General features: G+C 44.0%; 1 protein-coding gene across 1 annotated transcript in view; it reads left to right on the top strand.

Moving 5' to 3' along the window:
* The window catches only part of GRHL2 (grainyhead like transcription factor 2), an 80,535-nt gene that overhangs the window by 29,730 nt on the left and 26,140 nt on the right, over positions 1 to 24,665 (top strand). Inside the window, 3 exon segments of the mRNA XM_060278190.1 lie at positions 17 to 143; positions 146 to 165; positions 18,077 to 18,235. Of these exon segments, the coding sequence (XP_060134173.1) occupies positions 17 to 143; positions 146 to 165; positions 18,077 to 18,235 (306 nt within the window).

Genomic DNA, 24,665 nt, shown 5'->3' with positions numbered 1-24,665 from the left:
AAAAACATGCTGGGTAAAAACACAAAAATCTCAATTTTACAAAATGGTCTGTGATCTGCTCTTTTTTGCAGCTGACTACAAGGAGAGCTTTAACACAATCGGGAATATAGAAGAAATTGCTTATAATGCCATATCTTTTACTTGGACGTCAATGAAGAAGCAAAGGTAAGGGCATCATCCCCCCAGCAAACTTAATTGAAATGTACTTGTACTTATTAGGGCCGCTCAGAAAAATAGGTTTGTAGTCATGGGTGGACTCAAACCACTAACCTTCTGGTTAGCAGCCAGATGGATTGACCCATTGCGCCACCTGAGGTATTAGGTCAGATGGGTAGCTGTTCTTCAGAGTATCAGACAGAGATTTTTCCCCTGCCCTAATCCAAACAGCAAGGCCAAAAGTGGAAATTGTGTGAACAACTGTTCAGATCATATGGAGAAATAAATTTAAACCTTATACAAAAATGGATGATATCAATTTGGTCAACAAACCATCAGCAGCTGATAGTTGTAGAAGGAATTATGGAAGATTCCTCAAATCTTGTGATTGGGCACTACCACAACAAGAACTGCATTGGTAATATTTACGGTAATGTGCATAAAATGAAGTTATTAGTGGGGAAAACATACAAAAATGCATTATGTTAAGGAACATTCCTTGCAAAACTGTGTATTTTAGTTAAAACATATAAAAATGTGTGCGAGGAGGATGGGGTGATGGTGGTGGGAAAAAAAACACAGAACTGTAAAAGTGCTTTTTACTTTATTTTTGGCTCCTTTTATCCAAGAAAGTGTCATAATTATTGATACAAATTGTGAGGATTCAGTGAAAGCCATTTATCGGAAAGGAAAGGTGAACTGCTGCTGCTGCAGCATTCTGTTTTGTTAGAGTAAATAAAAGCAGCTGAAAACAGTTTGGAACCAGAGGGAAAACCCAGTGACATTGTAATGCTTTGACATTTCAGTAAGAGTAGCCACGACTGCATATAAGGAAGATAAACGTGATGTGGTATGTCCTTGCATTTCTACATGGGATTTTCCAGGCTTAGAGTTGAAGACAGCCCATTGTGACACTAGGAGCAGAAGGACTGTCTTAACCAGGGGTCAGCAACCTTTTCCAGCCATGGGCCGGTCCACTGTCCCTCAGACCATGTGGTGGGCCGGACTATATTTTGAGGGGGGGGGGAATGAACGAATTCCTATGCCCCACAAATAACCAGAGATGCATTTTAAATAAAAGCACACATTCTACTCATGTAAAAACACCAGGCAGACCTCACAAATAACCCAGAGATGCATTTTAAATAAAAGGACACATTCTACTTATGTAAAAACACACTGATTCCCGGACCGTCCACGGGCCGGATTGAGAAGGCGATTGGGCCGCATCCGGCCCACGGGCCTTAGGTTGCCTACCCCTGGTCTTAACACTGAGCGAAGGAAGTCCATTTACAGAAGAGTTCAGAAAAGCTTTCATCGATAGCCTGAGTGATTTCGGGCTATTGATGTTTGCTGATGAAAGAGTACATCCTGCTGTGCTTAGTGAGACAAATTTCCCATTGTGCATGAGTCGTTTGCCTGCAGAAGAATGTTAACATTTTATTGAAAAGATGTTAATAACATAGGAGGGAACCTTTACAAGTGCTGGGCATACATTGCACCAAAAAAAGAAAAAAAAGAACATTTAAACTATTACCCGCTTCCTACAAAACGAACGGACAAACAAAAAAAGCCCTTAGCTTGAGTGCATAACTTGCCTTCTTCCATCCTTCTGTAAAGCAATTTCTAAGGGCAAAAGGAAACATTACAAGAAACAGAGGGATGCTCTACTCTTTCTGAAGCATCTAAGCATGACATAACACACAGCCTGACATCATTACTCTGTGCATTTCCTCTCCCTGGATAACTCTAGCTTCACAGCATCCTCGGCCTGCCTCGGCGTTCATTCCTAAATAGTTTTAACTAGAAATTGCAAGCCTGCTGTTGAAACGCCTTTTACTTCAATCAGCGCTATTAAGTTGCAACCCAGGTCAGCCTGACCCTGGTCTCCATGGTATGAAGCAAATATCCTGCGGGAACCCAAGTCTTAGTAACCTATTGCCACTCACAAAACTTAGAAAGTTTTCAGTGCAGGCTGCTTCCTAAAGCGGTTGCTATTATGGTTTTTTGTTGGTTGAAAATGAAGTATTATCCTGGTTCGAGAAACACAGGTGGGATTTTACTCTTAACTGTCCCACAGTCCTTTGCAGCAGAGTTTAGGCTACTATGAAGCATTGCCTGTGGGGCTGCCTTTGAAGACTGCTCAGAAGGCACAGTTAGTCCAAAAGCCTGCTCTTTAACAAGCTAGGCTGCTAACAAACGAGAGCACAAATAAAAGTAAAAGTGCCTGCCATTAATGCTCTATATCAGGGGTGGCCAGCTTCCAAGAGACTGCGATCTACTCACAGAGTTAAAAATTGGCAGTGATCTACCCCCTTTTGGGGGGTTCAGGTCAAAGTTGTTGAGCTTTTTCTAGGAAGGAAAGCCCTGTTTTGCGGGGTTCACGTAGATTCTAGAAGTTATTGAACTTCTTTAGAGAAGAAGAAAGCGGCGTTGAGCTTTTTTTTTAGGAAGGAAAACCCTGTTTTTGGTCATTTTAGGGGTGCAGGACTAATATGTTGAGCTTTTTTTAGGGGAGCCAATGATTTTTAGCTTCTTTGGGGGGAGCCACTGATCTACTGGTGATCTACCACAGACGTCCAGTGATCTGCCTGTTGGACACGCCTGCTCTATATGATTTGGGACCTGAATCCCTAAGGATCACCCAGGCCACATTAGCCTGCCCCTTACTAATTGTCCTCTGAGTGGCCTCACCCTCTGAAACAAAATTAAAAAAATCCTTCCAGCAGCACCTTAGAGACCAACTAGGTTTGTCATTGGTATGTGCTTTCATGTGCATGCCTACCCCTGTCCTAGTACAAGCCCTGTAGCACCTGCCAGGAGGCCCTATTGGTTTGGGAATTGATGTGAGGCTGGGCATTGTCGACCTACTGCAGCAAATAGGCAGAGCTTGCTAAAGGTAAATTCAGATGGAAGAGCATAGCTAGCAGTTTATGTACGGTACATGCACTGAACACGCATTGCCAAGGGATGTGACTGCAGACTTGTTCCTCCTCGTATTCTTTGACATGTTTTGCAAGCAAGGGGGTGGCAAGCAGAGCTGTTACATGGCAGAGCTGGGCAAGTACAGCCATACAGCCTCTGCTGGATGGCTCCACCTGTGTCATGATTTCAGCTGTTCACCTGAATCTCCTCATGAGACAAGGATAGGAAAGGAAGCAGAGTAGGGATGCAAAGCAGAAACAGACACGGAGCAATGGATTCAAACTACAAGAAAGAAGATTCCACCTGAACATTAGGAAGAACTTCCTGACAGTAAGAGCTGTTCGGCAGTGGAATTTGCTACCAAGGAGTGTGGTGGAGTCTCCTTCTTTGGAGGTCTTTAAGCAGAGGTTTGACAGGCATATGTCAAGAATGCTTTGATGGTGTTTCCTGCTTGGCAGGGGGTTGGACTGGATGGCCCTTGTGGTCTCTTCCAACTCTATGATTCTATGAAATGGATGTTGCAGCCATGGGACTGGGTTGATGGAGAACTCAGTGGACCTCGCCAAGCCTGGGGGAGATTGAATGAGGAGGGACCAGAGGCTCTGAGAGAAGGAGGAACCTCATTTTAGCACATGCCCTAGCACCAGTCCTGTTTCCTTCATCACTTTTCTCCCTCGTTAACGCTGTAGAGCATCTCTTTATTTTTGAGCTACTGTTGGGGCATTTAAAATGTGTTTTACTTAAGTGCTCGGGCTATTTTGCGGCTAATGTATGGAGGAGCATCAGCTTTGCAGCCAAAGGTCTCCGGTTTAATCCTTGGCTTCTCCAGGTAGGGGCTGGAGAAAATCTGAAATCGGAGGGAAATGCTGACAAGTCAGTGTTGGCAATACTGAGCTAGATGGACCCTATGAAACAGCTTCTGACGCTCCTACCCTTTAGTCACCCTGACACCAGCAGTTGTGGCGGTCGAGGTGCCTGCCATTTCTGCTGTAGCATCTTCTTACGGCGATTTGTGAACATTATTTTCATAGGTATCAACTATCTCTGACTACAGGTGTGCACTGATAACCCAAGTATTTTGACAAGAATTAGCTTGTAATAACAACAACAACAACAACAACAACAACAACAACAACAACAACAATTCAGGTTTGCAGGTAGTGGGGGGGGGAGGAACACCCACTGATTTGTGTTCCTTACCCTTCACTACAGTACTATTCCTACCTCCCATAGGTTCATGTGAGGCCTAATGCCTGAAAGATCACATGGCGAGCAGGTTCCATATCTGGGCATTAACTCGTTCTCGCTCACCTAGTCATTTACAGATAGGATTCCCTCCTGTGGAGGAGACTCCCCACCCCACTCCGCAATTACCTCACTCCAGAGAGCTGGAAGCTCTAATTATAGCCTCCCTTAAGGATAGTTTTTTAAACTGGCCCCATTGTTCCAGGGCCATTTCCCTCTTTTCCCACAATTTTGAGATTAAAATGAATTTCACCCATACAAAGGCCTCTCTTACGGAAATTAAGTTTCAAGGCTCAGTGTACCAGAGCACCGCCTGAAGTTGAATGTGAAAAAAAGCACTTTCTTAGAGCGGAATATATTTTATCCTAGCGGCTTTTGAAGGAGAAGGGAGCTTTGTAGTGATAACATCCTATTCACTGTGCTCAGTTATAGGTAGGTAGCCGTGTTGGTCTGACGTAGTCGAAACAAAAAATAAAAAAAATCCTTCCAGTAGCACCTTAGAGACCAACTAAGTTTGTCATTGGTATGAGCTTTCGTGTGCATGCACACTTCTTCAGATACACTGAAACAGAAGTCACCAGACCCTTATGTATAGTCAGAGGGTGGGGAGGGGTATTACTCAGAAGGGTGGTGGGAATGGGTGATTGGCTGATACCGGTAGGAGTGGTAAACCTGTTGACGACTGTTAACGACTGCAATTGGTCTTGCAGGAAAAAGCAAGGGGTGAGATGGCATAAGAAAGCTTTATCATGTATAATGAGATAAGAATGCAATGTCCTTATTCAGACCATGTCTCTCCGTGGTTTTAAGCTTGGTAATGAGGTGCTCAGTGACACTCCTAGCGACATGGAAGCCTATATAGTGTAGTCTCAATAGTGCTGAGGTTTGTGTGAATGTGTCATCCCCATGAGCCAGACTGATAATGGAGGTCATGGACTTTTCTGTGTTGTGGTTGTTAGGAGTCTTGGGCCAGCACTGGGAAGACCCAGGTTCAAATTCCCACTCACCTGTGAAGTTCACGGGGTGCTCTTGAGCCGGTCACTGCCACTCAGCTGAACCTACCTTGCAGGGTTGCTCTCTGTGTAAAATAGGGAGGGGAGGACCCAGTATGACACCTTGAGCTCTTTGGAGGAAAAATGTTATATAAAGATAATGAGCAAATACAAAATCCAACCAACTGGGACTCATCCATACCATAGGGAAGCTACTTCCATGTGGGCAGAGTTGCTTGTTTAGATCTTTAGATTGCTGTGGATCTTTTTAAGCACTATGCCACGTGACCCATACTGTGAACTATCACAAATTGAGAAGCACTGCTTTTGAATATTTTAGTGCAACATGCACCAGATTAGGCGTGTGTCCCTCATCCTTGATAAAAAGCTTGTTTCCATGGTTGACCTTGGCCCTATTATTATATATAACCCATGAAAAATCATAGGGAGGGAGAGATTTGGCCTTCGGATAGCCTTCCCTAGCCTGGTGCCTCCAGATGTTTTGAATTACACTACACCTTCCATCCGCCCAGTGGAACACCACTCCAAGACATCTGGAGGCACCAGATTGGGAAAGACAGCCTTAGAGGAACGGCATCCTTTCCCTTTCCACCCACAAAACTCGTACCCTCTTGTCACAATATTAGCACCTCTGTGTTGCCTCCTGGTACCAGACTAGTGACACCAGAGAAGCCTGCATGTGCAACCCTTGCGTAGGGCAATATTTGGAAGCGACGGAATTGTTCTTATTTTTGTCTTCAGTGCACCATTCATCTTGTTTTGTTGGGAGTCAATAACTCTTATTCTGATCAGCTCTTTTGAATGGACAGTTGTGACACAATTCTTGTGCCCTTAACATTGCCGGGCCTTTGGCCCCCGCTTTGAGATAACACCTTGCCTTTGCCAGTGTCGCGGTCACCCTGACCTGCGCAGCACCCCCGGACGTTTTATGGTCTATTGATAACTGCGCCAACGACAAAATAAATATCTGCTGTTAATAAGCACTTCAGACCAGGATAGTGTGAAAGTAAAAATATGTTGCTTTATTGTTCGTACATAAGCGTAATGATTTCAGTATTAGTCTTAGAATGTTCCAAATGACAGATGTTTCCTATACCGGCCTATTACCTCTAATTTATAACTATTACCGGCCTATTACGGCTAAAGACAACTAACTGTATTCATAAATAAGCACACAAACTCTCTATCCGGACTGATTATAACCCACCATCTATGCTCCACCTCAATATTTAAAACCAGCTCTCTCTCTACTAACAACCAACCAACTAACTAACTCCAACCGACTACGTCAACGAACTCTGACAAACTCTGACTAACTGACTCCAGGGGTGGGGTTTTTATACTCAGCCAGAGCCCGCCCCCTTGGGTTCTAACAGTTCTATTTGGTTAACCCTTAGGAACCTGGCTTAACTTTAGGCTGATCGCCTCAGCCAGGTACCTGTGTATGTGTGTATAAACCCATCACACATCTGATAACTCTTTAATTTTTAAGCTCAGGTCTGGTCAAATATATCTTGCTGCCTGAGGCAAAGGGTAACATGGAGCATATGAGCATGCACACACATGCACACCTCCACATACAGGGAATGACCATTTTATGTGCGTTCAAAGCTTGTGCAGATCCGTGCTTTTTGCAGACCTGGAAGAGGGCGTAATGGGAGCAGGGCAAAGGTGTTGAATTGAACTTCAACACAAGTGTCCTCTGCCATGTGTCAAGGCAGTAGACTAACTTAGAGGGCGACAGGACAGGCAATGTGGCAAATGGAGCTCTGCCCTCCATCCCCTCACTGCTGTTTCCTGCCCCCCAGCAGCTGCTACCTGATGCTGCTGCCTCATTCTGCCTAACGGTATGATCAACCCTGCTAAAGTGTTTCCAGAGCCTGTAGTTTTGCAAGGGTAAAGGTAAAGGGACCCCTGACCATTAGGTCCAGTCGTGGCCGACTGGGGTTGCGGCGCTCATCTCGCGTTATTGGCCGAGGGAGCCGGCGTATAGCTTCCAGGTCATGTGGCCAGCATGACAAAGCCGCTTCTGGCGAACCAGAGCAGCACATGGAAACGTCATTTACCTTCTCGCTGTAGCGGTTCCTATTTATCTACTTGCACTTTGACGTGCTTTCAAACTGCTAGGTTGGCAGGGTAAGCAGGCTCTAATATGAGTAGAGAACCCTACCAAAGCTGCAGAACCTCGTAATTTGCAACCTTTGGTTTGTGTGTGTATTTAATTTTTTCTTGTTAACACGTACAAAAACGTATAATTTCCGTTAACATTTAGTACTTTAAAATTTAGAAAAGGAGAAACTGTGTATAAACATGACTACCAAAACTAGTGTAGTATTTGGCTGAGAGCCAGGGTTCTTTAAATCGCACATAAAACAGGGCGTTTTAAATAAAACGCTGTGGTTGCAATGCATCTAGCAACTGCAGTGTATATGAATGGCCGAACAGGTGTGCACCTACCATTTGCAGCAAACCTTGTTTTCATGTACAGGTAGTTGCTGGGGCGTGGTGCAGGGTTAAGGAAGCTTCTTAAAGGGAAAGGTAAACATTTGCTGGAGACATTGGTATTGAGCTGGAACAAAGGCGTTGACTTTGCATGAATTTATAAGGTAACGGATGTCAAAAGAAACTATAAAAGCTGCACTTACTCTGCACAAAGGAGTTTTGTTTATTTAAAGCTCTACTGTGCCCAGTGTTTAGGGCTTGGGGCTGGCTGCAAGATTCTAAAAACCAGAAACAAAAGCAAATGATAAAAATATAATGGGTTGATAGTTTTGTTTAAAATTTAAAGTGTTAGCAATGGATCTCTTAATTTATTTTATGGCATGAAGATGGAAATCCCTGGAGTTGAATATACAGTTCTTTGCCCACACAAACAAACAAAAGGATGCTTGTTTTTAACATAACAAAAGTTGCTAGGAACATGCCTTCTGCCACATCAGACTATTTGTCCGTCTAATTTTGAATTATGTATATTTTCTGCCTGACAGTGGTTCCCCAAGTTACAAGGCTGAAGCCTTTTACACCACCTGCTAGCTGATCATCATCATAAGAATTTTATTTCAAGAAAGAAGTTGCAAAAAACAAACCCAAAGAATTCCCTGATAAGAACAGTTAAATAAATATCACGACCTGCCAAATCTTCCTTTTCCACCCCCTCATCCTAAAAACCAACTCCAGTAGGCTAGCTTACTATATATGAAATATACTGCATCAACACAGTTCTGTAAACCTAGTTTGAGGAGGAGGCTGCTTCAGTTTCACAGCCATTCCGCCCAACATCCAACTTAGTCTGGTTTAGTCCTTGTCCGGAATCTGAGAAATGGCCCAGTCGTTAATTCAAGACCAAGACAAATCCAGCTAATTGTTTCAACTGGTAATGTCTGGAAAATGCAACATGTGTCTGTGTGTAATGGAACGCCCTGCTTAGAGGCAATGGCTGGCTTGAACTCTGAACAGAGTCATCCCTTTTAGGAGAAAGGATATACAGTATAAAGCATATTGTGAGTGCCTGACCATGAAATCCTATGCAGTTATACTTTTGGAGCTGATCAGATGCCTTGTAACCACGGGATCACATTCATCCAGTGCTTTACCAGCTGCACTGGCTCCCGGTGGAGTACAGGGTCAGGTTTAAAGTGTTGGTTTTGACCTTTAAAGCCTTATGCGGCTTAGGACCGCCTCTCCCGGTATGCTACGGGACCGCCTCTCCCGGTATGCCCCACAGAGGACATCAAGGTCCACAAATAATAACATACTGGAGATCCCGAGTCACAAGGTGGTTGGACTGGCCTCGACCAGGACCAAGGCCTTCTCAGTACTAGCCCCGACCTGGTGGAACGCTCTCTCTCAGGAGACTAGGGCCCAGCGGGAGTTGTCATCTTTTCATAGGGCCTGCAAGACAGAGCTGTTCCGCTTGTCCTTTGGACTGATTCAGTCTGACCCCGGTGTTACCCTCCCCTAAGGCTTTATCCTACAGATATTTAAATGAGGTTGCACTTGTAGATTCCTAATTTTAAAATTGAATTTTAACATTGTATTTAATCTGTATTTTAATTGAATTGTTTCTTTTATGCTTGCTTTGATATTCTTGTTGTTAGCCGCCCTGAGCCCGGTCTTGACTGGGAAGGGTGGGGTATAAATATTATTACAGTGGTGCCTCGCTAGACGAAATTAATTCGTTCCAGGACTAAATTCGTCCTATGAAAATTTCGTCTACCAAGGCACCGTTTCCCATAGGAATGCATTAAAAGTCAATTAATGCGTTCCTATGGGCTCTGGGGAAACTGGTGGCGGTGGCGGCGCCTGTTCTCTTGGCTCGGGGAAGGCAGGCAGGCGCTTCCCCGAGCCAAGAGAGCAAGCGCCGCTGCTGCCAACGACAAAGCCGGATCGGACGAAGCTTCAGAAGCTTCGTCGGATCCGGCTCTGTCGGGCGGGGTGGGGGAAAGGCGAAGGAACGATCCTGCGTGGCGGGGGGCGGCGACGGGAGAAGAGCTTCTCCCGTCGCCGCCTCCCGCCTGCCTCCCCCGACATTGAGCGCAGCTTCGGAGGTCTCCGAAGCTGCGCTCAATGCCGGCTGTGCGTGGTGGGAGGCGGCGACGGGAGAAGAGCTTCTCCTTGCCGCCGCCTCCCGCCTGGATCGGACATGAGGCGGGGAAAGACCTTTGCCTTCTTTCCGCGCTAGTGTTCCGCTGGTCTCTGCCGGTTGCCCCTCACTGCTCGGGGCAACCGGCAGAGACCAGTGGAAAACAAAGGGGAACCAGCCGCAGCTGGAAGAAGGCAAAGGAAGATCAGCTGAGAGGCGCTGACAGCTGTCAGCGCCTCTCAGCTAATCTTTCTTTGCCTTCTTCCCTTCCTACAGCTGGTTCCCCTTTTGCTAGACGAATGCCTTTTGCAAATAGGTTTTGTGATCGGAGGTTTTTATGGCCACGCTTCGCAAGACGAAGCGGCGGCCATAGAAAACCTCGTCGTCTTGCGAGGCAACCTCCGATCGCAAAATCCATTCGTATAGCGGAAATTTCGTTAAGCAGGGCATTCGTAAAGCGAGGCACCACTGTATTATTATTAACAATAAATAATTGTCATACAGATGGTACTGCTTCTCCTTTAAAACATCAAAAACAACAACAACATTGGAACAGGTGGTGGGCTATCTAGTTCCCCGCTGTTTTAAGCATGAGGAAGGTCCCAGGTTCATGAAGTGTGAAGAAGGTCCCAGATCAAATAGCCAGGAGTATGTTGCCTGTAGTGGCAACCTGCTGGCAGGGGCACCATTGCTACTTGCAGGAGGAGGGTGGTTAGGCAGAAAATAAATTATTATTATTATTATTATTATTATTATTATTATTATTATTATTATTATTATTAAATTATTTATACCCCACCCATTTGGGCGACTCCCAACAGATTTAAAACCCCAATAAAACATCTAACATTAAAAACGTCCCTAAACAGGGCTGCCTTCAGATGTCTTCTAAAAGTCAGATACAGTAGTTGTTTATTTCCTTGAGGGCGTTCCACAGGGCAGGTGCCACTACTGAGAAGGCCCTCTGCCTGGTTCCCTGTGCAACCTCACTTCTCACAGTGAGGGAACCTCCGGAAGGCCCTCGGAGCTGGACCTCAGAAGTCGGTCAAGTGCTCCTACCGGCACACTCACCCCTGTCCTCCCAGTAAGTGGCAGCAACGCCCCTGCTGGGAGACTGTTGCTTTGGCTTGGGAGAGGTGAGCTCCTGCAGACAGCAAGTGATGTGCCAGAGAATAAAATACTGTGCTACCATAGATGGATAAATGGTCGCCTTTGGTAAACAGTGGATTCCTGTGTTTCCAAACTCTAGGTACTAGAAACCTAGTCTCAAATTTATCTCAGGAATTTGCTACACCAGACCATTTAGGCCTTCTGTATTTTCTTCTTCATTTTTTAAACAGCTGATTGTTGATTTAAGAAAATGAGCAAAAAGGTTGTGTTTAAGGTGCTTTTTTATTATCATTATAACTGAAGGCCTATAAAAAAATTTTTTTAAGACTGAGGTAGGAGACACTCTGGCTAGAAAAATTCTGAAAGTGGGGAAAAACCACTTTCAGTTCGGAGTTTTTATATTTATTACGTGGCCTGCTGTCAGAAATGTAATCCTCCGAATAGCATCTGTGTCTGTAACAAATCAAGCATGAAACTGTGTGTGTTGTAATATTTCTGTCCATATTTCTAATGCTACCAACTTCCATAGGTTTCAGCTTGTCATAAATGAATGTGGGAACACTGAGATTTTATGAATGAGAAAGCAAAGCAAGCCTGTCAAAACATTTCCTAGCTATCTTTTTTAAAACTTCTGACAGTGGCTTCCACTGCGAGTCGTTCCACTGCGAGTCGTTGGTATGCGAGTCGTTCCTCGCTAAGCTGACATATGGAAACAAAGCATCTGGAAGACACTAGGTCAAGCATCCCCAAACTTCGGCCCTCGGATGTTTTGGACTACAATTCCCATCTTCCACAACCACTGTTCCTGTTAGCTAGGGATCATGGGAGTTGTAGTCCAAAACATCTGGAGGGCCGCAGTTTGGGGATGCCTGCACTAGGTTGATGAAGCCTGCTGTACAGCCAGCGACTTCACTGTATATATTGTGCAAAATTGAATGTTAATTCTCATTTTACACATGTATCTTTCTCCCACATGGAGACTTGTAGTGGTTGCCTGCATAATGTAGTAAACTAAACACTTGAGCTGTGCTATACACCTATGAAGCATCCTTTTGTCTCTAATTCACCAAAGGGTCTCTTCCCGTCCCCACAGCTTCTATTTAGTATTCTCCCCTCAGCCTTTTACTGTTTTGAACAATAAAGACCTTTTTTTTCAATTTCAGCAAAACCTTTTATCAGTTTTGAGTCTTCTAAGGGTGGTGATCAGAGTAGAACCACTGCGATGAATAAACATGACTTAAGTTTGCCACAGTCATTTGAATGGGCCTGCTGCGAGTAATATCACCCTAAATCCCCATTAATATTACCCCGATTCATGTCATATACAGCCTCTGTGGAGAGCAGATAAAAACCAGTATATTAAAAGTGTCTCAAATACAAAAAAATGTGTTTATTAAATAACATGTGGCTACCCTAGCCTCTACCTGCTCTTTCTGTCAGTACGTTATGCACGGCACAGATTGGGGAAGTGCCACGTTTCGACTGATAAGGTATTGCTGCTGATAATATGAATTTTCAGGGCCCTTTTTATATTTAAGAATTGCAAATGAGGATGGGAGATTGCCTAAGCAAACCTAAGGCCTATTGCTATTTTCCTGCCATTTAAATCTTACGACTTTTATACAGTTTAGATTCTAAATCGAGCTGCCTGTATTTTCGCACACGAGAGATAAGTATATGTAGATCTCTCTCCCACTCTGCCCTGTGATCATGTATCTGCAGTGCCCCGAGCCAAAATCCAACCTATCTCTTCTCCCATCTGTACACGTTGTCTCTGTTTTCTTGGGTTTTTTTTTTCTTTCCTTTTTCAAATGCCAGCTAACTTGCTGCCTACCTTTATCTCTCTAATTAGTGCCAAGCCCTGAGGCAATGGAGCTTGGGTATTGACGTTTTGAGAGTCGAAAATTACCTGCATACATCTTTTGACTACATCTCTCTTCTGCAGATTAGATACCAACACTTGTCATCATGCTGTCTTGCAGTATCTGCAAGGAAAAGAAGGAAAAGAAGATGAAGCTGTGCAGTGTAACTTTAAGGCTTGCAACTTGCAGCAGACTTGCCCTTAGGGAAAAGTCCTCTGGGAGTCCCCTTCTTTTGGCACTGCATGGGATGGAGAACCTGTGGTTCCCCAAATTATGCTTCTTCATGTAGAAGCCCTCAGCTTCTACATAAAAACCATAAATTATCATCCAATCTTCCAAATCTTACATACACATTTTATGACTTCCCTCAGCCACCTCTGGTGATTTCCTTCTTCTTAATTTATTCTCGCATTTCAATAATTCACTATTACTTACTATCTCATATAATCCTCCTTCTTTCCTTCTTCTGTAATACTTCTAACTCTCCTCCCTATAAAACTTCCTGCAAATCTACAAGCATAATTTGGTTTTTAAAAGCTGTCTTTCAAATAGTTTGTAATTTTTTTCCAATCTTCTAAGAACTTCTGGTCCCGCTGGTTCCGAATTCATCCCGTCATCTTGTCTAATTCTGCATAGTCCATCAATTTCGTCTGCCATTCTTCTTTTGTCAGTAATTCTTCTTGTTTCCACTTCTGTGCCATCAACACTCTCGCTTCTCTAGTTACATACATAAACAGCTTTTTATCCTGTCTATTAATATCATCACCTATAATGCCTAACAAAAATGCTTCTGGTTTTTTCACAAATGTATATTTCAACATCTTTCTCCATTCATTATATATAATTTCCCAAAAACTTTAAACTTTCTTACATTCTCACCACATATGATAAAATGATCCTTCTTTTTCTTTACATTTCCAAAATTTGTTACTTACTTTATACATTTTAGCTAAATTTACCGGTGTAATATACCATCTGTACTTCAGGCCAGAGTTTTGGACCCATTGGTTGAAGTTTGGGGTGGAGCAGGATGGCCCTTGGTTCAATCCCTGATATCTTTAGGTAGGGATGAAACCCTGTAGAGCAGCTACAATGCTAACTGGACAAAATTAAGTAGATGGACTAATGTTCAGACTGTACAGTACAACTTCCTAGGTTCCTAATGCCTATGTTCTATTATAATCTATGCTTGACCCAACCCAGTGATGATGCCATAGCAAAAGTATTGCAGCTGGGTGTCCATTTCTGTACCAATATGCACTCAGGCTTTCCCAGTGCCCCATTTTGTTTTGTTTTCTCATATAGTAGGAAGGAGTCCCTGCATTTCCCTGCAGAGGAAAATTCTGGTGAGAACATGTCTGCATTCTCTACTATGGCTTTGTGGGCTAATTCCCAACGACCACTGTGTTCTTATTCCACGGATCACAAGTGTTCACTAGAACAGGCCCAATTTGCTGTGGAATAGAGGGGGAAAGAATTTTATCAAAGGCACATAATTATTCACTGGTTGTATTTTGCAATCAGAGATACATCTTTCTCTATGGAATAGCGTGATGTTTGGTTGTTGTAATCTCTGCCACCTTCCCTCCAGGCTCCCTTCCCTCCAGAGCATCTGTCACTGTGGCATCAAAGTGCCCTTCTACCTAGAGCGGATTTCTGAAGCATGAGACTAAATGATGCTCTGAGACATCCCTGAAAGGCTCCTGAGAATCTAGATAATTGAGCATCAGTCATCTTTCAGAAGCAAAAGTGATAGAGCATTGATGTCATCTTGGCCATGAAGCTAAATTGAAACTAAAAGCACACTCAAAACATATTTTATAGCTTCAGTGTCACATTCTTGTGAACAGCCTTTTCGAGTTAAAAGCCCCCTCCCTCCCCACTGTTTCTAAAGGAGGCTAATAGGGCAGTGTAAAGGTAAAGGTGGCGCTGTGGGTTAAACCACAGAGTCTAGGGCTTGCTGATCAGAAGGTCGGTGGTTCGAATCCCTGCAACGGGGTGAGCTCCCATTGCTCGGTCCCAGCTCCTGCCCACCTAGCAGTTCGAAAGCACATCAAAGTGCAAGTAGATAAATAGGGACCGCTCTGGCGGGAAGGTAAACGGCGTTTCTGTGTTTCTCTGGTTCGCCAGAAGCAGCTTTGTCATGCTGGCCACATGACCCGGAAGCTGTCTGCGGACAAACGCCGGCTCCCTCGGCCTATAGAGCGAGATGAGCGCTGCAACCCCAGAGTCGGACACGACTGGACCTGATGGTCAGGGGCCCCTTTACCTTTAAGACCACAGCGCCACCCGTGTGTGGGCAGTGTACCAAGGCATAAAACCTTGCAAAAGTCACTGATCTCCCTTAATTCTAACCCAGTTCCTATAATGCAAAATAACACAGCATTAATACTGTTACAACAGATTTTGCCCCCCCCTCTCCCCGTGTTTGTGTGTGTAGGAGATTGCCATAAGTTAAAAAATATTGATTTTTAAAGAGGCTTGATCTATTATGGTGTCAGGAGGATGATATTCCATCTTCTAAAATGATGGCCTTTTGTAGTCATCAATTGCCATCACTCTGCTATCTCCGCTTCTCCATCAATATAATTTTGCTGCAGTAGAATTTATTTATCTAACTGGTTTGTATCCTGTTTTTCCAAGCTCAGGGCAGCGATCTGAAAGTTTCTTGCTTGAATTTTCCTCTTGTTAGTGCTCCTGTATTTGAGATTCAGGCATTTTGACCAAATGCACAGTATCCTTGCATATGTAGCATGTATTCTTTGGTAGTCAGAGGTGGTTGGAATTATAATAAGCTGTTCTCATAATGTATTGGGCACAGATGGGGAGACCCTCCAGATGTTGTTGGATTCCATGTCCCGTCAACCCCAGCCAGCATGGCCAGGGATGTTGAGGTTATAGAGCAACATCTGGAGAGCCACAAGTTCTCCATCCCTGGTTGAACAGACATCCTACCGTATGCATGTGTGTTTAAACCTCTGGCTTTGCCATGTAGAAATGTAGCCTGCTGTAGAAAGGTAAACGTCATAGTCCTTGCTCTGCTCACCTTTGCATTCTAGCCACCTGAAAGTTTCCCTCTGGATCGAATGTGGTCCTTGGACTGGGGGGAAGAAGAATCCCTACCTCCGTATAGCCCCATTCAGGCATTCTGCATGCATGCAACCCTGTGTGTGGAGAGGAGGGCAGCAGGAATGTGCTGGCCCAACATCCCTTGGGACACTGGCCACACCCACTGGATGACCTCACAGTGTTCCAGCCACTAGAAGCCTGCTCCTTCATTTTCCCTATGCAGACAACCAGGGGGCATGCTCAGTGCAATGCAGGGTGTGGGGAGGGGAAAGTCCTGCTGCCCCACTTCTTCAAAAGTGCATAATCCATGCAGAAAATCCCTGGACGAGGCTTACATTCAGACAGGAAATGCAGTCCATTTTGCACGTCCCACTAAAGCGGGTTTCTCCCAGACAACTTCCCTCACATCAGTTAAAGTTCAACTGTATTGTTTGCAAGCACAGCGTCGTGATACCATCAGGTACAGAAATGCCGCTGTGCTATTAGCTCGGTCGAGCAAACAAGCTGAGACGGCTGCACCATAAAAAAAAAAAAACTGGACAGTAATATCGACTTCTGTAATCAGATGAATGCTGTTAAATTCTCCCTGTAAGGCACATTAGCTATATCTCCCTGTGGTTTGTCTTCTTTTTTCTTTAGTCTTCTTTTCCCATTAGCCCTTCCTCTTTCATTTTCTGAACAAATGTCATTGCATAGGGAAAAATTATAAGTGGAATCAGAGGGTTTTCATAAGCCTTTGCATAATTCTGTGTTTTGTTAGTATTCTTAGCCATCGGCAGCGCCGCCATAAGGCCCACTGGAGAAAGTAGAAAGTCATCCTACCTTGAATCTGACCATTGGTCCTTCTAGCTCAGTTTTGCAGACTGGCAGCTCCAGGGCTATTCAGACAGGAGTCTTTTCCAGCCTTACCTGGACATGCCAGGGCTTAGACCTTGAGACCAAGGTGTGTGCTCTACCACTGAACTATAAGCCTTCCTCAGCACAGAGGACTTCTTAAAGAATGGGTTTAGATCAGTGAGTTCAGAATACTGTCATGTGTGGAGATTACATTGACAGCCAGAAGGTATGCAGACTTATCAGAAGTAGCCCACATAACAGTGGTAGGCAGGGCCAATACAAAAGTAGGCGGGGCTACCCAAAAACACACCCACACTGTCTTACACATATACACATGTGCATGTATTCCTACACATCTACACACACACATACATACATACATACATACATACACATAATGCTTACATACAGCAGTGGCAGACCTTGGAGTCTTAAATTTCAGTGGTGCCCTGTGCAATGCCAAAATTCGGCACCTCTTCACCCCTCGCCTTCCATTCTGCTCACTTCGTGCCCGGTGTGACCGAACCAGTTGTGCTTCTCTGAATTCGCCTCTACATACAGCCCACAGATAACACCAGGCTTCCTCAACCTCGGCCCTCCAGATGTTTTGAGACTACAATTCCCATCATCCCTGACCACTGGTCCTGCTAGCTAGGGATCATGGGAGTTTTAGGCCAAAAACATGGAGACATGAAATTGAAAAAAAGAGGGAACCACGGAGAAAGTAAAAGCATGGCAAATGGCCTAATGCAAAGACTCACAGGAAGAGGAGGGGCATTTGCAGGGCAGAAGTGAGCAGGCAAAGAATTGTGGAAAGTAACCAAAATGCTATGGGCCTTAGAGTTTGGGCCTTTTAAAAAGTTGCACCTCATAATGACTGCACAGAAAAGGACTCCTGCATGTGGTGACTGTTCCCACAGTGCTGAGTGATCAGGAAATGGTTGTGGAGAAAGGTGGGGATTTCACATATTGATTAGAATGAGTCAGCCAATTCTTCTAGTACTGATAATATTCCTTTTTTGATTCTAATGCATCACACATGTGAACATGTGAGTTGAGCTGAATAGCTGAGTTGGGTTCATCAAATCACTTCACTGTTGGAAAAACCCTTAAAACAATCATTCCAAACCTCTGTTGAGCATGGATAGATTTCTCAAATGGTGCTGCAAGTGGAAGTTTAAATATTAAATAGAGGCAGGACTTCATTGAATTCTCTTCATGGATAACAACCACTTCTGTACCAGTTTAACTTTTAACTTTCTTCTTCTCCAAATCAGATTTTCATCACGGTAAACTGCCTAAGCACAGACTTCTCTTCTCAGAAAGGAGTCAAGGGGCTTCCATTGATGATCCAGATTGACACGTACAGCTACAATAATCGCAGCAATAAACCCATTCACCGTGCCTTCTGCCAGATCAAGGTTTTCTGTGACAAGGTAAGATGATACGTTGCTCGGTGCTGAAAAGAGGAGAGGGGTGAGCAAGACATTTTTTGTTCGTTTAGCAGTTATTTTAGTCATCAAAGACCTCATTTGTTCATTTATTTGTACCACATTTGTTTCAATGCGTTCATTTTCCTTTACTTTTGTTGCTGTTTCCTTCTACTTTTTAGCTTGGTCACCATTGTAACTTCCTAGAATGTCTTGGGAAGCTGCTTTATTCCTGGCTTCCTTTGGTGTCCACGATTATAAAAATGTAACAAAATCCTTGCAAAACAGGGGGGTGAGGGTGGGAATAGATGAAGAAAGCCATACAATCTAAAACAGCCTCAGGTCTGGGAGTAGGCCTCTCTGTGTTTTCCTCTGGACTCTCACCAGGCCACACAACCTCATTGGCTCTGGTCTGGTCTGGTATTGGTGTTTAATACCCAAGTCCTCTAACCTTGATACAAGGATATTAGTGGGAACAGGCAAAAAAAATCTGACATAAATCTGACATCAGGAATCACAAGACAGAGAAACCAGTAGGAGAACACTTCAATCTCCCAGGACATTCTATACAAGATCTCAAAGCAGCTGTTTTATTACAGAAAAATTTCAGAAACAGACTGGAAAGAGAAGTTGCTGAATTGCAACACATTAGCAAGCTTAAAACCATGGAGCCACCTGGAATGAACAGAGACATAGGATTCTTATCTCATTATACATGATCAAGCTTTCCTTAGCACCTCAGCCCTTGCTCCCCCCCCCCCGCAAGACCAATTGCAGTCGTTAACAGTCGTTAACAGTCATCAACAGGTTTACCACTCCTATCAGCCCATCACCCATTCCCATCACCCCCACCCCCACCCTCTGAATATACATAAGGATCTGGTGGATTCTGTTTCAGTGTATCTGACGAAGTGTGCATGCACACGAAAGCTCATAACAAAATAAAAACTTAGTTGGTCTTTAAGGTGCTACTGAAGGAATTTTTTTATTTTGTTTCAACACGGCTACCTACATGTAACTAGGCAAAAAAAAGTGTGCTGTGCAAACAGCCAGATCTTTCTTTCTTTCTTTCTTTCTTCCTTCCTTCCTTCCTTCCTTCCTTCCTTCCTTCCTTCCTTCCTTCCATCAGCCATGATTAGCAACCTTAAATATATATATATATCGAAGCAATGAATTTTGAGTGCTATATTTTAATTATCATTTGTAAAGGTCAAATATTTGCAGTAATCTGAAGATATAGCTGCCTGCTCAAAAGCTCAGTAAATTTCAAAGGCGGGGGGAAGGGTGTCCCTCCCACACAGTTTGCTGGTTTTTGAAGAGTAATGAGGGGAAGGTGGGGAAGAAAGATCTTAAGAGCATGGGCCCCATCAGGAGTGACCTACAGACGACAAGAAGCTGAGCCCTTTGAATTATACATATTCATCACTTTGACTATCCATTTAATTGATACTTCACATTTCATGGTTGGGGGAGAAGGAAATGAGTGTTGACAGATCTAATCAAAGCCATCTTAAAAGCAGGAGAAAAGCGCACAGGAGTAGTTAAAATGTTGCCCTTATCAAACCTGGATCCTGGATAGCTCACTGAGACTTAAAATAGGATTTTTGTGGTCAGCCATGCAAACACTGGCCTGAGGCAGCAAGTGGCTAAGGATTGCTTCTACCTGTAACATTCTGCAGCCTGTTGTTATTGGTTTATTTTTATCCATAGCCTAGTGATCGGGAGCTGATAACTTTTCTGGGCAGTATTGCATTAAAGAAAATGGCAATAACATATAGTTTATAACTGGAATGGGGAACCTTTGGCCTCGCAGATGTTGTTGACTCTGACTCCCATCAACCCCAGGCAGCATGGCTAATGAACAAAGATGATAGGAAAATTAACTATGAACCCCACAATTTGGGATCCTCTCCAAACCTGTGCCAAAGTTTTGAAGGGTTTTGAGTTTTTTTGGTAGTGATTTGCAGCGAAAACTCTTGTGTTTTGCAGTGCCCCACTAACTGAGCAATTGCTACTCAAACCTAGGGCCATGGTTATTAGCTCAAAACCCAATGTTGTCCAATTCACTCCAACCACTCCAAAAAAAGTCTGGCAACAGTTTTTGCAGAATTTTGCAGCAAAAACACCACAATTGGAAGCACCCCACCAACCGAGCAACTGATGATGGATTTGTAGTCCAACAACATCTGGCAGTCCCAGTGAAGTGTGCCTGAGAGCAAACAGTCATGAACAACAATTAAAACTCAATTCTTATCTGCATCAATGGGGCTGCATAAATCAGGACCAATGGTGAAATGGAGTATCATCGGATATTTACTACTATTTACCACCGTATCTAGCATAACAGGTGGGAACTCAGATTCTCAGGCCTCTTCTCCAGGCCTCTTGCTTACCTGGATGGAAGGTGTGTGTGTGTGTGTGTGCAAACCTCTGGATTCTGTGTTTCTGCAGTACAGCCTACCGCACAAAGATAAAAGGTCACATCCCTTGCTCCACCCACTTTGCCTCTGGCCACACCCACCATTGGCATACAAGCACTGGAAGGTTGCCCATGAGTTTAACTTGGCCTTTGGGCTTAAATAGGTTTCCACACCTGCCGGTGGGCTCCTGTGCTAAGCAAAGGTCATAGGAAGTAAATTCCAATGAATTCAATCTGGCTTATTTCTCAGTAAAAATGGTAAAGATCAGGCTGGAAGATTTGTAAGACACAGAAGTGATGTGGTGCTCTTTGTCCAAAAGGGCTTTCAGTTCCAAAAGTGTCCCATTGAAGACCCTGGTTACCTGCTGCTGTCACAACCTCCACTTCCCATGTGTTCCTCTGAGCCATGCATCACTAGAACGGTCATACAAATTTGTGGAGGAGAGGGCTATCAATGGCTACTAGCCATGCTTTTAAATACTAGCTGCTGGAAACCACAGGAGGGGGAAAGTGAGGACTAGATGAGGCATTGGTCTGATCCAGCAGTCTATCCTTGCATTCTTATGTTCCTTAAGCTGAGAGGCCAGGACAGCAAACAGCTGTGAATTTACACAGAAAGCATCCTAGAATGTCCTACGTTTCCTTCCCCCATGATGTGCAGTTCTATCCTCACTAACATTAGCAGCCTTAGGCTAAGAGTTTTCAGGCCAAATTCTTAAGTGCACAAGACAGCGGGTATTCCAGGAGACCAGGTGCTCTTAAAACGTGACTCAGGACTTGTGGCAGAGAGATGGGGAAATTTCTCCTCTTCCTCCGGACAGTGCTTCCTCCGAAGAATCAAGTGTGCAATGGGGGAGTCTTCCTCAAGTCCTCTGGCTCCCGGATGCTCAGCTGTCCCTTTACACAGTTTCAGCTGGCGCACCAACTGGTCCCTTTTCTTGGGAAGGCAGATCTTCCCCCCGCCCCACATGCTCTGGTACATCCAGGTTAGACTCATTGGTAGACTGTTGCAGCATGCAGACTTTGAGGAGCGTTTGTAAACTGCAACTGGCTGCAGAATGCTGTTGCCTTGGCAGAATCAGGGTCTGTTTCAGAGCATGTTAATCTGATGCTTTTCCAACTGCATTGACACCCACTTCAGAGGAATTGTTGTGACCTTGGATCCAGGGGATCTGGAGGGCTCTCTGTTTCCCTAGGAGTCAGCGTAGTGGATAGTGGAGCCTCTGGCAAGCCAGGGGCCCAATTTTGAATGCACCTGTTTTACCTCCACAAGTCTGTTTATGCCATCTAGTGGCATTGTATGAGAATGCTCTTTGTTTTGATAAACAAAGACAAAACTTTTAAAGTTTTCTTTCTCTCTTTAGATCATTTCGATATACTGTAATTCTTTGCCGTTCTGGGTGCAGGGTGTTATCTCTGAGCCGTTCACAACATCTCTTTAGACACATAAATGCATAAATGTTGCAAACTGCAAGGTACAGTAAAGACCCAAATTTGAAGCAGCATGTTTAACAAGGAAGCAAAATACTATCTTAGAAGGGGAGGGGAACTGACAAGCAGGATTCGAATGCAAAACACACACACACACACACACCACCAGATTAAAACCTCATTCGCACTTAAATCAAAACAGCCGAGGAGATAGAAGCTGCACTCATAAACCCTGCTACCAACACGTCTGCCAAAACCATCTGTAGCACTTTCCCGCATACTCTCAAGCTGTTCCCACCAGCCATACCCAAAACACAGCCGATTCCCAGGCAGTCATTTGTCACAAAGTGTACACCTGGTCCAAAACAAAATCCATGCCAACTTTATTTCTATGTAAGATTTCTTACCCGTCCTTCACCATAAGGGTCCCAGCATGGGTTACTTACAATACAAAATACAAATTACAGCCAGCTCTTTCACTCACCTCCATAAAGGGCCGCATAAGGGCAATAAAGGGCCGCATAAACTCATAGCTGCCAAGTTCTCCCTTTTTTAAGGGAAATTTCCTTATGCTGAATAGGCTTCCTCGCGAGAAAAGGGAAAACTTGGCAGCTATGTAAACTGCAACATGTGAATAAGGGACATTTATTTTAATTATTACCCTCACAATCCTGTCTTTCTCCCAAGCATCTCAAGGAGAGAGGGTGAGAGAATGAATGGTGGATCCAATATATTTGTTTGCTTGCTTATTTTGTTGAAAATATTTCAACAAAATATTGGTTATTTGTTATTGTTTTGGTTTTATTATGTATTTTGTGTTGCCATTTTGCATTTTTATGTTGTGGACCGCCCTGTGATCTTTGGATGAAGGGCGGCATATGAGTTTAATAAATAAATATAATTTAGAGCTTGCTCTTGCAGCAAGTCTTCGGAGCAGCTCACAGAGAGAAATTAAAATCACACGCACACACACCCCAAATTTGAAGCATTATAAAACAATTCAGAAATATATCATCCTGCCAGAAAAGCTGCTGTAGGGAGAAACCAGAAAACCATAATGAAAAAGAAAGGTCTTTTTCTATGGAAGGAGGAACAACTCCTCAATTCCAGAGGCGTGTTATTCCATACTCTGGCAGCCATGACGGCAAAGGCCCTGGCTGCAGGTGTTTGTCCGGAACAACTGAAATGAAGTCTGGTGTGATTAAGTAAGTGGGAGATCTGATGTAAGAGAGGAATCTTTGTACATGTGGGTCCCTAGCCACATAGAACTTAGAACCAGTCAGGTTGCCAATGGTGGGCAAAGATGCAATCACACCTGTACCTGCTGCTTCCCCTGCCCATCCCAGTCCTCCTGAGTGGCATCGCTGCTGCAGCCAAGACAACAGTGTGGCAACAATGCCTCGCCTCACACATCATGACATTTAGCGGCAGGCCTGCTATAACGTTTTGTGCTAGCCCATGCTTCCAGGTGGTCTTCAACCCCATGTCAAACATGTTGCAGTAGCCAAGCCCAGAGCCTGTAGGAGCATGCATCATAATATACATTGTGATCACGTAGGCTCTCTTTTTAAAAGGGCAGTCATATGCGCACCGTCTATTTGCAAAACAAATGCCTCCCTGTGTTTGACTCTGCCGCATTAGGCAGGTGTGGTTCTGAGATTTGCTTCCTCTCTGTGTTATTCCTACTGCCCCTGATGCCCTTGCACTTTCTGGAGAACAGTTATTTCTTATTATCTTAAGATGATAGGCTGTTTTGTAATGCTTTAAATAGCGTTAAGTAGGTTGTCAAGGAAACATCAGCCACAACACTGAGTCAGTTTAGCATAAATCTATTGCAAGGGAGTAGGATAGAATTAATAGTAGGGGTAGGGTGGGGTTTTTTGTCACTTATTATGGTCTTTAAAAAAAGATCTGATCTATTCTACTCTTAAAAACAATTGTGATCCTTCATCTCTATTTTTCTGCAGTATCTTAACTACTGTGCCTTCTGTCCTTCTGTCACGTGGACAGATAAAAAAAAGAAGATTTTTACCACTCGGGGATGCCCTGTGCCAACTTTATCAGAATGAGCACACCTGCAAATTTACTCATGGGTAGGAAAAATGCTTTCAGCAGGTTTCACCCTCTCGTAACTTAAAACGCGTGAACCTTTGAAGGTTCTGACTAGGGCTGAGCGATATCTGGTTTTCAACATCCCGATATCACCAGTTTAAAATTGTGATATACTGATATATCAGAGTGTCTGAAATAAGGATGGAGCTATGTAGATGCACTGGCCGGCTTCACGGTTTTCCCCACTTTGTGATTTTTGCATCACCCCCTCCCTGCCCCATGAATCACAATTTATTGCTAGGTCTAAAACTATGAAAGTAATATCACAATATGGACTTCAAACCAGTTTTGGACAATATATCGATAAACCGCCCAGCCCTAGTTCTGACTGCCAGCTAAGGACAAAACAAAGAATCCTTTTGGATCAGGCCAAAGGCCCATCCAGTACAGCATCCTATTCTCACAGTGGCCACCCATATTCCTATGGGAACCAGGACCAAAGCAGGATCTGAGCAAAACAGCAACTTGCCTCTC

The sequence above is a fragment of the Zootoca vivipara genome, chromosome 8 (assembly GCF_963506605.1).
Source record: "Zootoca vivipara chromosome 8, rZooViv1.1, whole genome shotgun sequence".
Taxonomy (NCBI): domain Eukaryota; kingdom Metazoa; phylum Chordata; class Lepidosauria; order Squamata; family Lacertidae; genus Zootoca; species Zootoca vivipara.
Note: the sequence above shows the minus strand (reverse complement) of the source record. Positions and strands in the feature narration are given on the sequence as shown.